General features: G+C 46.8%; 1 protein-coding gene across 1 annotated transcript in view; it reads left to right on the top strand.

Annotated features, from left to right (window-relative positions):
• chd8 (chromodomain helicase DNA binding protein 8) overlaps positions 1 to 11,475 on the top strand; it is a 46,115-nt gene extending 34,640 nt beyond the window's left edge. Inside the window, exons 29-39 of the mRNA XM_080777181.1 lie at positions 323 to 446; positions 560 to 910; positions 1,598 to 1,830; positions 2,156 to 2,905; positions 3,042 to 3,145; positions 4,853 to 5,077; positions 6,023 to 6,121; positions 6,586 to 6,717; positions 8,343 to 8,447; positions 9,091 to 9,195; positions 10,386 to 11,475. Coding sequence (XP_080633307.1) covers positions 323 to 446; positions 560 to 910; positions 1,598 to 1,830; positions 2,156 to 2,905; positions 3,042 to 3,145; positions 4,853 to 5,077; positions 6,023 to 6,121; positions 6,586 to 6,717; positions 8,343 to 8,447; positions 9,091 to 9,195; positions 10,386 to 10,757 — 2,600 coding nt within the window. The 3' untranslated portion in view covers positions 10,758 to 11,475. The remainder of the gene's footprint in view (positions 1 to 322; positions 447 to 559; positions 911 to 1,597; positions 1,831 to 2,155; positions 2,906 to 3,041; positions 3,146 to 4,852; positions 5,078 to 6,022; positions 6,122 to 6,585; positions 6,718 to 8,342; positions 8,448 to 9,090; positions 9,196 to 10,385) is intronic.
• The last annotated feature ends 2,008 nt before the right edge of the window (positions 11,476 to 13,483 follow it).

Here is a 13,483-nt window from a genome sequence, read left to right as displayed (position 1 = left end):
TGTATAATAGCACATTTCAAACAACAAGGCAATTCAACGTGCTTTACACAGAACATCAAGCAAAGGAAACGCAATTATAAAATAACATATAGCATGCATAAAACAAAAGATAGTTATATAAAATAACACTCATCTTTAACTTTTTCTAATAACCTAAAACTAAGAACAAAACTAAGAAAAAACGAAGTTGTCCTTTTAAACTGTAAATCCTTTACCGTCTCCTGCATGCGTCTGTCTGACCCTGCATGTGTCTGTAGCTTCGAGGTGCCAATGTGCCATCATGGTCCTGTATTCTAACAGCCTTGCTCGTCTTTGCTCACAGGCTACGAGATGTACACCACGATGCGCGCCGATCCCTACCTCAGCTTCCTGGAGAGAGCCGGTCGACCCGACGACAAAGCCATCGATGCCGAGCAGCACACGGGGGACGGCGAGATGGGAGACGAGTGAGTAGACGGCCTCTGTAACCGCCGTCCAATGCTACTGATCGTAGCCAATCAATGTCCACCTTTTTTCCCCCACTCTCTCTGTGACACTTTTATGTCTGCGTGACTTCCAGCGCTGACTACGACAAATATTCTGAGGATCCGGAATTCAAGCCTGCATCGAGACTCCCCAAGGACCTCTACGATGAGGGTGACTCTATGAACATGGACGAGGAGATCTCCGTGGAGGACACGACGCCGGGTCCTAGAGTCCACCAGAGCTCCTCCACGCAGAGCGGAGCCTGCGAGTGGCCCAGCAGCTCCACGCTCACGGCCCGCCTGCGGCGGCTGATCACCGCCTACCAGCGCACCTACCGCCAGGAGCAGCTGAAGATCGAGGCGGAGGCCAAGGGCGACCGCAGGCGCCGGCGCTGTGAACAGGCCAGCAAGCTGAAGGAGATCGCTCGCCAGGAGCGCCAACAGAGGTAGGTTAATGAGGCTTCTTCCAGACCGGTGCAATGAAGGCTTGAAGACCTGTGCGATGCTCAAAGGACCACACGTGGACCAGTGTGTCCTGTGTTGATGCTCTAACCATGTGGTTACTTAAGTAACATTCTCATGGGACGGTCATATATTCTGGACTTGTCCTAAAATTCAGAAATACTGGCAAGATATCCACTCCACCTTGGAGACCATTCTGGGTTTTAAGATACCTCTGACTGGTTCCTTTTTATTGCTGGGAAATATCCCTGAAGAGTTTCTAATACATGATAAATATTTAATCAAGATCCTCTTAGCAACAAGTAAGAAAGCGATCACACGATGCTGGTACCAACAGGACCCACCAACTTGTTAAGCTTAAATAGTGTGTGCACTGAGTAACTGTATGTTATGGAAAAACTAACATTCATACTTAGACTACAAGAGGATAAGTTCTATAAAAAGTGGGATCTCGTCTCTCAGCCTAACGATAATGCAAGAGGATTTCAATGAATGTATTTTTGAAGATGGAAAAATGCAGCCTTGTCTTTTGATTTTAGTTTTTGTCTTCCTTCTTTTTTTCCTTTGTTTTTTCGTATTGTCCTTTGTGAAAGTGAAAAGTAACATTCTCATAGTCGTCGTCGGCCAACGTTCCCTGGCTTTACCTCTGTCTCCCGTTCTCCTTCTCCCAGGTGGACTCGTAGGGAGGAGTGTGACTTCTACCGCGTGGTGTCCACGTTCGGCGTAGAGAAACTAAAGGGGGAACCGGGCCTCCCCGACGGCAAGGACTCGGGAGACTTCGAGTGGTCCCGCTTTCGCACCTTCGCTCGTCTGGACAAGAAAACGGACGAGAGCCTGAGTCGGTACTTCCGGTGCTTCGTGGCGATGTGCCGCCGGGTCTGCCACCTGCGGCCGTCTCGAGACGGTGAGAAACACGGGTTCAAATAATGTTCTTTCTTATGTTTTTCATAGTTTCTGTCGAGCATTGCATTCTAGCCTTTTCACTTAAAATAACTGATACTTCTCACAGTTTGTGAAGCTAAGGAACATTATATTTTTATTCTCAAGTATTTCTGATTATTCTATTTTTCCAGTGAATCAAGAGCTTCAGTTAAATGCCAAGAATGTGTTTTGTACAAATTATTATGATTTTATTTGGCCTACAGGGGGCAAATTTGACAAAGGATGTACTGTAATATAATGTCATTGAGTGGTGCATTATTATTATCCAAACATTTCTCCTGCCCCAGACCCATCGGACGCGTCCCAGTCCCTGGCCCCCATCACGGAGGAGCGTGCGTCCCGCACCCTGTACCGCATCAGCCTGCTGCGGCGCCTCCGGGAGCGCGTCCTCCCCCACGCCGCCCTGGAGGAGCGCCTCCCGCTGGCCCCGCCCAGCCCCGAGCTGCCCTCCTGGTGGAGCATGCCGACGCACGACCGCGAGCTGATGCTGGGCGCCGCGCTGCACGGCGTCAGCCGCACGGAACTCTCCATCTACGCCGACCCGCAGTTCTCCTTCGGCCTGGTCCGCCAGGACTTTATGGCCAACCAGCAGGCTCCTCCTCCGGCTCTTCCTCCTCCTCCACCTCCTCCTCCTCCCCCCCCACAGCCCCCCCAGCCCTCCGCCGTCACGACGCCCCTCGTCACGCCCAAGGTCGAGGACGAGGACGACGAAGAAGCGCCCGACGTGAAAGAGGAAGAGGTCGACGGTTCCCCGCTGCGGCTGCTCGGAGCCGAACTCAAACCGGAGCTCCAGAGCACGCCCGTGACTCACCACGACAGCAAGGGCGGAGGAGGGTGGAGTAGGGGCTTCAAGAGGCCGAGGGAGAGGGACAGGGAGAGGGAGAGGGGGTCCCGAGCCGACAGGGTGAAGGACGAAGAGAAGGAGGGGAGGGAAGGGACGTCTGACACGGATTCAGATTCTGGCGAAAGCGGCACGTCGACCTCGGAACCGGGGAGCAGCGACGAGAGCAGAGAAAGCGAGGGAGAGAGAGAGAGAGGTTAGTCTGTCGCTGCAGGAAGCCTGTATAATAATGGTCAGGTGTATTCTCTGCTCTCTCTAGGTATGAAGACGTGTATAATAATGGTGTTTGTGTGTCGTGTACTACCACTCATCTGCTTCTCTTCTCTCTCTAGGTATGAAGAGAGAAGATGGAGATGAAGATAACAGCTTACTCTCCATGACTCCGTCACAAGACGGCCCTCCTGTCCCTGATCCCCTCAGATTGGACTGGCCCAAGGTAAGATTCCATGGGTTCACTTAACCCATTTTGGACTGAGGTCCATTAAAACAAAGGTTTCTAAACCCTGACATAATGCTTAACCGTTTCCGTGCGGTAAAGGTAGATTTACGTGGTTCGAATCCCAGTGCTTCAATGCGGGAACGGGAGATTTACGTTTACAGTATGTTTTTATTGATTACTTTCAATCGCCTTTCTACACACCCGAGCACTTTATCTACTAGCACAGAACGGTAGCACAACACTCCGATCACCTGATCACAAAAAAAAAGAAAAAGATGCCTCTCCCCCCTCCCTTCCTGAAAACTCAGGACAGGAGGGGCTCAAATGCTCACTATCACACAATGGCGGCCCCCATTGCGAGCGTAGCTACTAGCTAGCCCTTAGCCAGATCACATTTCATGACATCCGATCGTATCTAGCTAGGCTTGCTGTTTCTCACTCACTGAGACATGCCCCTGCATGTCCTGAGACATGCAGGGGCATGTCTCAGGGGAGGGAGGGAGGAGGCGTCTTTGTGTAGACTCTGTTTCTCTCGGAACATATGCTCGCTCGGACTTGTTGCCACTTGCCATAATGGACACCGCACGGATCTAAAGTCTGGTCTCCCTTCCTTCATCATCTCCGGGTGACGGCACGGTTATTTTGTTATGATGATCATGTCTTTACAACTAAGACGCACGCGCCGCTGTTCTGACTTTACAAGTCCGCAGCAACAACAACCTCGGCGAGCCAAGTTGGAACGATACACAGCGACAGATGGATAAATAATGACAATGCGTCTTCGCATCGTTCCATCTGCCCGCCGGGGGTCTTGATCAGTCATCATCATAATCTTCATAAAAAAATAAACAAAACAGTAGTAACGTAGCCCCAAGATGTTCCAGTCCCAATGTCCCATATGCTCATTCTTTAGCTCATACAAACGCCATTTAGTCACAGACATTGACAGGCAGATATAAAAATGAACACAAATAATATCATATACATACTATACACTGAATGAAAGCCCTGAATGTCTACTTTTAGGAGGAAAACAATATACACATTGATCCCATGTACAGTTTGTCTAATTGTTTATTGAATGCAGCTTGCGGCCACCAGAGAGAACTTTAGAGAAAGCATGGACCTGAAGAACTATTATTCACAAAATAAGGCCTATAGCGACATGTACATACTATATACCGTATGAAACGGAAGACTCTCTGCTTTCATAAGAAAAAAACTAATACTGTAATAATAATAAAAATCACACCCCTGTGAAGTGAGCAGTGCAACAAGGGTATTTAAAAGTGAGGTGTCTTTTTCAAGGGGCAAAAATTACCCCGGGCCTTTAACCGGATGTTCGCTCACTGATAATAAGCAATCATATCGTGGGAGGATCGTGGACCACGCAAGGCATGATCTTATTTTAACCGCTATCGGCTATCGTTAAGTCAACGAGGGGGAACCTTTTTACTGACAGAGCAATCACTTCCGGTTTATCTCCTAGACACCTCGACAGAGAACGCTTCCAGACGGTAGTATAGCGCAATCTCAAACGGAATCAATATAAAACATTAAAAGACGAGAGATCTCGTCCTTTTCAGACAACGGTTGTAATTGAAAGGAGGAGTTATCTCGTCGTTGCCAGTGAATGTGTTCAGAATAAAATACCGTCTGAGACACAGACATGCCCTTCATTGACCTCGTCTCTGTGCCCAACAGGACCGCGTGTTGATCAACCGGCTGGACAGCTTGTGCACCATGGTGGTCAGCGGCCAGTGGCCGACGGGCCGGCGCTACGTCCCAGAGGTCCAGCTCACCCCGTCGGGCCCCGAAGAGGTGGTGGGAGACGAGATGAGCTACATGAGGCTGATGCAGCGCAAGGCGAACGCCACGCCCGGAGCCGAGGGAGAGGACGGGGAGAACTTCACCGTCAAACTTCTCAAGGTATGAGGAACGGGAATGTTGGAGCGCCACAGCTCTGACTCTGTTCATCTGAGCCATGTCTCCACACAGGGGCATTATGCACTTTATGACAGTATCCAATGAAATATACAGATATATCGTAAACCCTCTTACTGCTGTGTACGGTTGTGGTTTGAAACTTTACATCGTGCCTCTACCAAGCAGACTGGGTTGATTTCTCATGAAGGTCGGCGAAAGTGAGCACAGATATGTCTTTGTCAAAGTTTACTCTCCTCCCAAGTTCAGCTATAAACGCAGGTCAAGGTCACACATATTTTTGTTGGAATTATATTATTACATGTGAATTTTAAACTTATATCTGTTTATACCAAATATTGAATGGAGTCCTACTCATATTTAAAATAAAATAAACCTAAAATAAACCTAGCTTGACTTTAAAATCGTGTAAGGCAGAGTCTGCATGCATCTTTTTCTCCGCGTTAAAAGCTTGCATAATTGTCGCCGATCTGCGACACACCTACTGTACTATACTACTACTGTACTGCTGTACCTACTGTACTGTACTAGTCCCCTTTGTGACCCACACAGTTTGATAAGCACTGATTTGGAGCTTCAACGCTTGCTTCATCTTGGCCCTCTTGTGTCTCTGTTCCACTGTCAGGAGGAAGGCCTGAAGCTCACCTTCTCTAAGCATGCTCTCTGTGTCTCTCTCCCACTGTCAGGAGGAAGGCTTGAAGCTCACCTTCTCTAAGCATGCTCTCTGTGTCTCTCTTCCACTGTCAGGAGGAAGGCTTGTAGCTCACCTTCTCTAAGCATGCTCTCTGTGTCTCTCTTCCACTGTCAGGAGGAAGGCTTGTAGCTCACCTTCTCTAAGCATGCTCTCTGTGTCTCTCTTCCACTGTCAGAAGGAAGGCTTGAAGCTGACCTTATCTAAGCATGCTCTCTGTGTCTCTCTCCCACTGTCAGGAGGAAGGCCTGAAGCTGACCTTCTCTAAGCATGCCCTGATGCCCAACGGGTCAGGAGGGGAGCAGAGCAGCGGCCGCAAGAAGCGCAAAGACCACGAGGTACAGAGCAGAGATGGGCATAATGTTGACCATGTGGAGTAAAGTGTTGAACGATTTATATTAGATTTGTCCCGATCGGTGTCCGGAAAAGTATCGGATCGGCCCTTATTTGTCATATCGGTATCTGTGAATATGCCAGTCTAACCACAGATCCGACACAGGGGGTAAGGGGGTTGACACTATGGCAGGTAAATAAAATGTTGGGACATGTGGAGTGTGCTTTGGAGTTGCCCAAACTGGGCAACTCCAACAAAGTGCACATTTGAGTGAGGATCACAACACGAGATATATAGCTAGATAGCTATATTGTGAAATGGAAGTGTGTAAAGGCTCTTTCGTGGAATACATTTTTTTTTACAACAAAAATTGGATGTTGATGTAGAATTTGAATGTCAATGACCCTGTGTGTGTGTGTGTGTGTGTGTGTGTGTGTGTGTGTGTGTGTGTGTGTGTGTAACCCTCAGGCCTCTCAGTTATCAGACCCGGAGGGACTGGTCCTCCAACATGACCCAACGGAGCGTACCCCGCGGCGCAGAGACCCTCCCACCTGGCTGAAGGAGAACCCCGACTACGAGGTGGAGGGAGACATGCTGGAGGTAACGCACTTTAAAGGACGACATTAGGAGCTTTAATAAAACTTTAATCCGAGACGGCGGGTCGTGTAGAACTGTTTACATTGACAAAATATCATTTTGCTGCTGCCGGGAAGAAACCTTGTATTTCCATTTTCCATATTTCAATGTCGGTGTCAGTGTACCACATTTCAGTGTACCCGAGACTAATGGTCATTACACACTGGCGAATTAGCGACGCGATGCGAATAAGCGATCTGAAAATGCGAAATATTTGCCCGGCGAATTTATTCGCGTTTGGCTATACACCGTACACATCTATGCGACGCGTATTGTGCGATTATAGCTCCTCTCCTCTCCCTCCTCCTCTCCTCTCCTCCCCCTCCCGCTTTGGTATCCTTTCTTTAATAACCCCGTATCCAGTACTTCACAGATGGAGGGGTCCAATTAATTACAAATGGTCCGCTTCCATTCAATGCCATTATAAGTAATATTTACATATTTGACATATTGGCCAATATTATATGTTCTAAAATTGTATTGTATTGTGTAGTGTATTCTAAAATTAGTTTAGGGTTGTATAACATTGTACAACTCAATCAATCAAACGTTTGTTTAATCAATGTATTTCCCCATTGAACTGAAAAAAAAGCCCAAACTGGTACACCCGATACGATTTAATATTTCCCAATATGTTTGATACATTTTCTTATCACATCCATGGTATGAAAACAATGCTAAGGAGTTGCTTCAATGAAATATAATTGCTTTAAGCTGAAAACGATATGTTTAATGGTGTTTTTTTAGCGTTGTTACATTTATACTCCATGCTGTTACAATTAGTCCGACAGGCGCAACAAATGTAACACTGGAACAGCGTCCACTTTCGGTTTAATAACTCCCGACCTGTTTGATCAATTGAAAAATAAAAAGTGGTTTATGGAAGCAGACAAGTGTAGGTCCGTTGCGTGAAAATATTACATATGTAGATAAACGGATCTCCGAGTAAAAAAATGAAACGTGCAAAATATCCGTGGCGGCTCTCCCCTACTGTTAGCACACCCATGTGCCATGTCCACGCTGCGCTATCCCGACCTGCGTAGCCGGACCGACGGCTGCTCTGTTGCACACCCATGTGCCATGTCCACGGCACGCACGCACGCTCGCGCAATGCGCATGCACACGCGAGCGCACACACACCCAACAGAGTTGTAGGAGGGGAGGTGTGCAACAGTGTGCTGCTGTGCTATCCCGACCTGCGTAACCGGACCGGCGGCTGCTCTGTTGACAGCTACTGTACGGTACGCCGCTGTTTATACACAGCAACAAGTTTGGGCTGCATTCTGATTGGTCAGAGCCGTTGAATTTCGCCTGCGAATGTCTGCAAAATTCGACACCAGAGCGAACAAATAAAGAGCGAAAACTGTCGCATTTTCGCACATTCGCACATTCGCCACTGATGTGGAAGCTTCCATTGACTTCAATTGGTTTTTAAAAAATGCGAATTATTCGCGTCGCCAATTCGCGTCGCCAATTCGCCAGTGTGTAATGACCTTAATTCTTCACAGAGGCTTCCGCGTGCTTCACAGAGTGGACTTTTTTTTTTAAATAACCGTATTCCCCCGCCCCGTTTCTCTGTGGTACCCTAGCTTCTGGTGAACAGGAGCAAGAGGAAGAGGAGGAGGAAGAGGGCCGACAAAGCCATCACAGGCAACGAGAAGATCAAGCTCATCCACATGAGGACGGGAAAGAAGGTGAGACACACTCACTTATAGTTCATCCCTACATAAAGTGACATTTCGAGGCAGTGGTTTCACAACACATCTGCTGGTTTATTTCCAGTGGTGGACAGTAACTAATTACATTTGGACAGTAACTAATTACATTTACTCTGTGCTTAAGAACACATTTGAGGTATGTTTTACTTACCACTACATCTCAGAGGCAAATATAATACTTTTATTCCACTACAATTATTTTAAAACTATGAAGTTATTAGTACATTTTGATACCAATACTTTTGTACTTTTAATTATTACTCAAGTAAATTTTGAATTCCAGACTCTTACTTATAAGAATATTTCTACTTTGCAGTATTGATACTTTTACCTAAGTAAGAAATATGACTACTTTTAGGCGCCTTTTATACCAGAACGGTTTTCATGGAAAACGAAAAAATAAAGTCTCATTTTCACGGGTCCGTTTAAACGGGGTGCATACTTAGTTTAGACTAGTAGTCATTGGTTAGACATGGGTTAGGTTTAGGTGTGCTGCCCCGTGGGAGGACTAATCAGTGGTCTAAACCAAAAACCCGTTGAAACGATAAACCGTTGCGGTGTAAAAAGTGACATTTAGAAGCTGGTGGTTTCACGTTGTGTTGCTTTCCGTCCTCCTCAGGTTGGAGCGGCGTCCTGCCCCATGCTGCAGGACCTGAGGGAACACCTGGAGGAGAACCATGACCACGCTGTAGCTCCGCTGTGGGCCGAAACGGTCCGCAACTCTGTAAGTTCTGGGAAGCAAGTGTTTATTTTTATATCACGGCCCATTATTTATCTGGCATTTGAGCCACGGACCAACATTTGATGAGATTTAGCCTCTCAGACCCAAGACTCTGTGGGCTGTATTTTGCGTGTCTTAAGTACCAGGTCTTATTACCTAACTTGAGTAAACTAAAGACCTGGAGGCGTGATTAATGCTCTTTGGCCACTCAGAATAGCCAATTGGCATTGACCACGCCTCCAGGTCTTTAGTTTACTCAAGTTAGGGAATAAGACCTGGTACTTAAGACACGCAAAATACAGCCCAGTGTGTTTTGCGAGCATTGCCCGACACATCGCCTAATTGCCCGTTATCGCCCAAAAGATGAATTATTTTTATCTTCTCGGTCGATGTTGCTCCGCCCACCTTTCGACCATCGCCTGTTCGCCTGCTATCGGTGGTAGTCGCCGGGTCCCATAGACAAATAATGCACTTCCAGAAAATTCATCTGGCTGTCGGCCGCTGTTGAAACACATTTTGTGCCCAAGACGTCCACAGACGTCCTGGGAGTTACCGCTACAGTATGTGGTGACCAGGACGTCTATTTTTTATTAAAAATTAATAAAATGTCAAACATAACATTGGGCACCCTGGGTCACTATTTTGAAAATGTTGAAAGGGCACACAAAGCGAACGTACTGACTGTTAGAATATATTTTGTTGTCATTGTTTAACAATTCCATGTTGTATTGATAGTCAGTAAATCACGTTGTTTTGCAGCTTTGTTTGCAATCTGTACGTTAGGTAGGTGGGTACGCTAGGTGGGTAGATATTTTATTGTCCTTGCGGAAATTCATTTTGTGCCAAGCAGTCATCGGTATACAAAACAATCACAACACATATACACAATACATAGACGGATCACACAATACATTGACAATACCACACAGCTCTTGCAGAGAGGTAACAAGAAGGAAAAGGCTACCAGTCATAGTTCCAAGAGGCATGACACTACATGTTATGGACAGAACTGAGATGGGGCCTGTTTGTTCAGAAGTCCTATACTGGGAAAACGATCTTGAAGCCATAGCCTGCAACGAGTCGCCCCGATGGTATAACATGGTATTGGCTATTAACTTACTATCGACAGGTAAAGAAAGATCGGCGACATCCATTATTAGCCTCTATAACATTGCAGCTCTCTCATCCTGCAGGGTTTCCTACCCGAGAGCCTCTTCCACCGCCTCCTCTCGGACTCGGACGTGCCCAAGAAGGCCCGCCGCCGCCACCACCACCATCACCACCACCACGCTCCGGCGCCCGCCCCCGAAGAAGAGGACCCTCTCCTGGGGGGAGTGGAGGAGGAGGAGGAGGAGACCCTGGTCTCGGACGGTGCCTACATGATGGACGACGAGGAGCTGGAGACCTCCCACCACTTCCTCACCAGCCCGGACTTTGAGGTGAAAATGGAGGGCGGCGACAGCCTCTCCCAGGGCGGCTACGACAGCTCGGACCAGGAGGCCCTGCTGGAAGACGTCATCATGACGCAGAAAGACTCGGACGACTCCTCTAGCTCAGAGGATTGACCCGACAACAACAACAACAACCCAGACGTTTGTTTGTTTGTCTGTCCGACGAGGTCACCTCTCACTCTCTCTCGAGAAAAGAAAAAATGAAATCATGTGTTGTCATGATATCATGTTATTCCTCATTTATTTTTATCAAGTGTATCTGAAATATGGATGAATAATTCCGTTCCTATTTTTATTCATTTGTTTTATGTAATGTTTTTTTGTTTATTTTTTTGATCAGGAAACAAAGCAGGTTTGCACCCCCACCCCGTGTTTCATTTCCGTATATCCTCGGAACATCCTCTCCCTCTGTGTGTCCTACTCGGGCCTGCAACCAGGTGGCGCCAAAATGCCACGCAACTCTTATTGTTTCACAACTCGCAGCTTCCTCCAGTCTTCGTAATACCATCGCATTCCCAGCCGTGACCAAAAGGGGATAGGGGGGGGCGCCCAGCTGTACAGAAACACACACACACACACACACACACACACACACACAGGCATCCTGATTTGTTTTTATCAATGAGCCTCTCTGCTGGCGCTATGTGAAAATGGGTTGAGTGGATGGACAGAGACACACAGACACACATGTACTGCAGTGAACAGGATTTGAGATCCCCCTCGATATGATTTAATTCAGCCACGGTATGTGCATCTAGATGAGTCGCAGAGCTACGAGGGGATCATCCCGGTGTGTGTGTGTGTGTGTGTGTGTGTGTGTGTGTGCGCGTGTGTGTGTGTGTGTGTGTGTGTGTGAATGTACATGTTTTTCATTCTAGGGGAGGGAACGAAGAGGGAGGGAGCGTGAAGGGGGGGAGGGGGAGGGGGTATATTAGTTACTGATGCAGTGCTAGGAGGATGATGATGGGTGTATTGTATAATGTAGAGCTGGTCAGTTGTTGTGCTAACGGTGCAAAAGATGACAGCTACGAGTAATTATTCTTGTTTTATGACCTGACTGTATCTGTGACATGAAATAACAGCAATCTACAGTGAAAGCAACCGTGTCCCTTTGTGTGTGTCGTCGTGAAGGTTTGGTGTCGTCAAACAAAGGCACGATAAGGAAGTCAATCTGACAGAATGTGTGCCTTCATCCTGTAATCTATAATAGAGGTGCTCCGATTGATCGGCCACTGATCGGCGATTTTTCACTCCAAATGACTCGGATCTGTGATCGGCAATTTGCCCCGATCTGGAGAAACCGGTGTTTTTATACCATTCTTAAGTGGTATCCACACTTTTCCTGGGCTGTGTGTGCTCCAGTTCCTGTTGATTTCATTGGATATCATTGGTCATCTGACCAGTTTCATTGGCTTTCATTGGATCAAATCGACAGGAACTGGAGCACACACAGCCCAGGAAAAGTGTGTATAAATGTCAATCAGATGTATAGTATAATATTGTTTTGCATCTTTGTGACCGGCCTAAACATTATCCCCTTCCTCTCCACACACGCGCACACACACACACACACACACACACACACACACACACACACACACACACACACACACACAAACAAACAGTTTTTACATGGGGACATTGCTGACGTTGCTGTCGGGAGGAAAACACCTAAGTCCATTTTTGAGGTTTTGGATAATTTTTTGCATAAATCAGTGCTGTTGAAAAAGTGAGGGGTGCTCTTATCATCATACATCACATTTTGTGCTCATACGCAAACACAAAAGTGTATTTTGGGCCCATTCCATGCATACACACACACAGCTGTGCATAGGAATTAGGAAGGGCTTGCACCCCTCAACATATTGAAACAATGAAAAGTAGTATAGCAAAAAACAATCGTTGATCAATATCTGTCCCAGAAAACCTGATCGGAGCACTTCTAAATTCTGTATACTGTGCTACAAATGGCCTTGATTGCACGTGTCCTTGGTTGGTTAAATGGACATGTATTTATTCACACACAGTATTACATTTAGGCCTAATCATGTGCTGTCCCTTCAAAGTAATATTGCAAAACCATATGCAAATGCAATATTTGTCCCGAAGGGTGTGTGTGTGTGTGTGTTGTGTCTCTCAAACAATAGTATCTACAATACACAGTTAATAATAGTTGGAATTACATCATTGTTCTGAACTGAAAAGCACATCAATTATTTTGACAGCTGGACACATTTAGGATATATTATACTGTAATTGGGGCTATGAATTGATGGTCTCAATCTAATCGTGCAGATGATTTTAAACGAGCCCAAAATGACGCTTGTGCGTGTGCGCACACACACACACACACTCGCTGCAATGCTATCCCATTGGCTGAGAGGTCGGCTAGAGGCAAAAACTGTCTGGTTGCCTAGAGACGAGTCAGCGAATCAGAAAGATGGGTGACTATGGCAGCCAATGAAATTATAAGTTGCCACTACTACCAACCTGATAGATTGTAGAACAGCCTGCTTTGCAGCTGGTAAAAAAATAACACTGGTGATAAAATGTGTTTCTTTCACTTGCCACTAAGTGTTTGAGTGGATTGAATGACTTCCGTGCCCTGGCTGTCGCAACGTGCACAAGAAATGTGGTGCTCAGTGTAGTTTGTAGTGCTTGGTGAGATCACAGATAACAGAGAAAAGAACAAGCAGTATGAAGAAAGCTACTGGGTAAGTAAGTGGACCAACAAGCTATCTGCCAGCAATGGGAAAGACATGACTTCAAGTTAGTCCACAGAGGGAGGGGGGGGGGGGGGGGGGCTTCCATTGATTGATTGGTACGGGGGAGGTCGGGGG

This window comes from Protomyctophum bolini (genome assembly GCF_963924005.1).
Source record: "Protomyctophum bolini genome assembly, chromosome: 12".
In the NCBI taxonomy this organism is placed as follows: domain Eukaryota; kingdom Metazoa; phylum Chordata; class Actinopteri; order Myctophiformes; family Myctophidae; genus Protomyctophum; species Protomyctophum bolini.
This window is presented reverse-complemented; position numbering and strand designations above follow the sequence as displayed.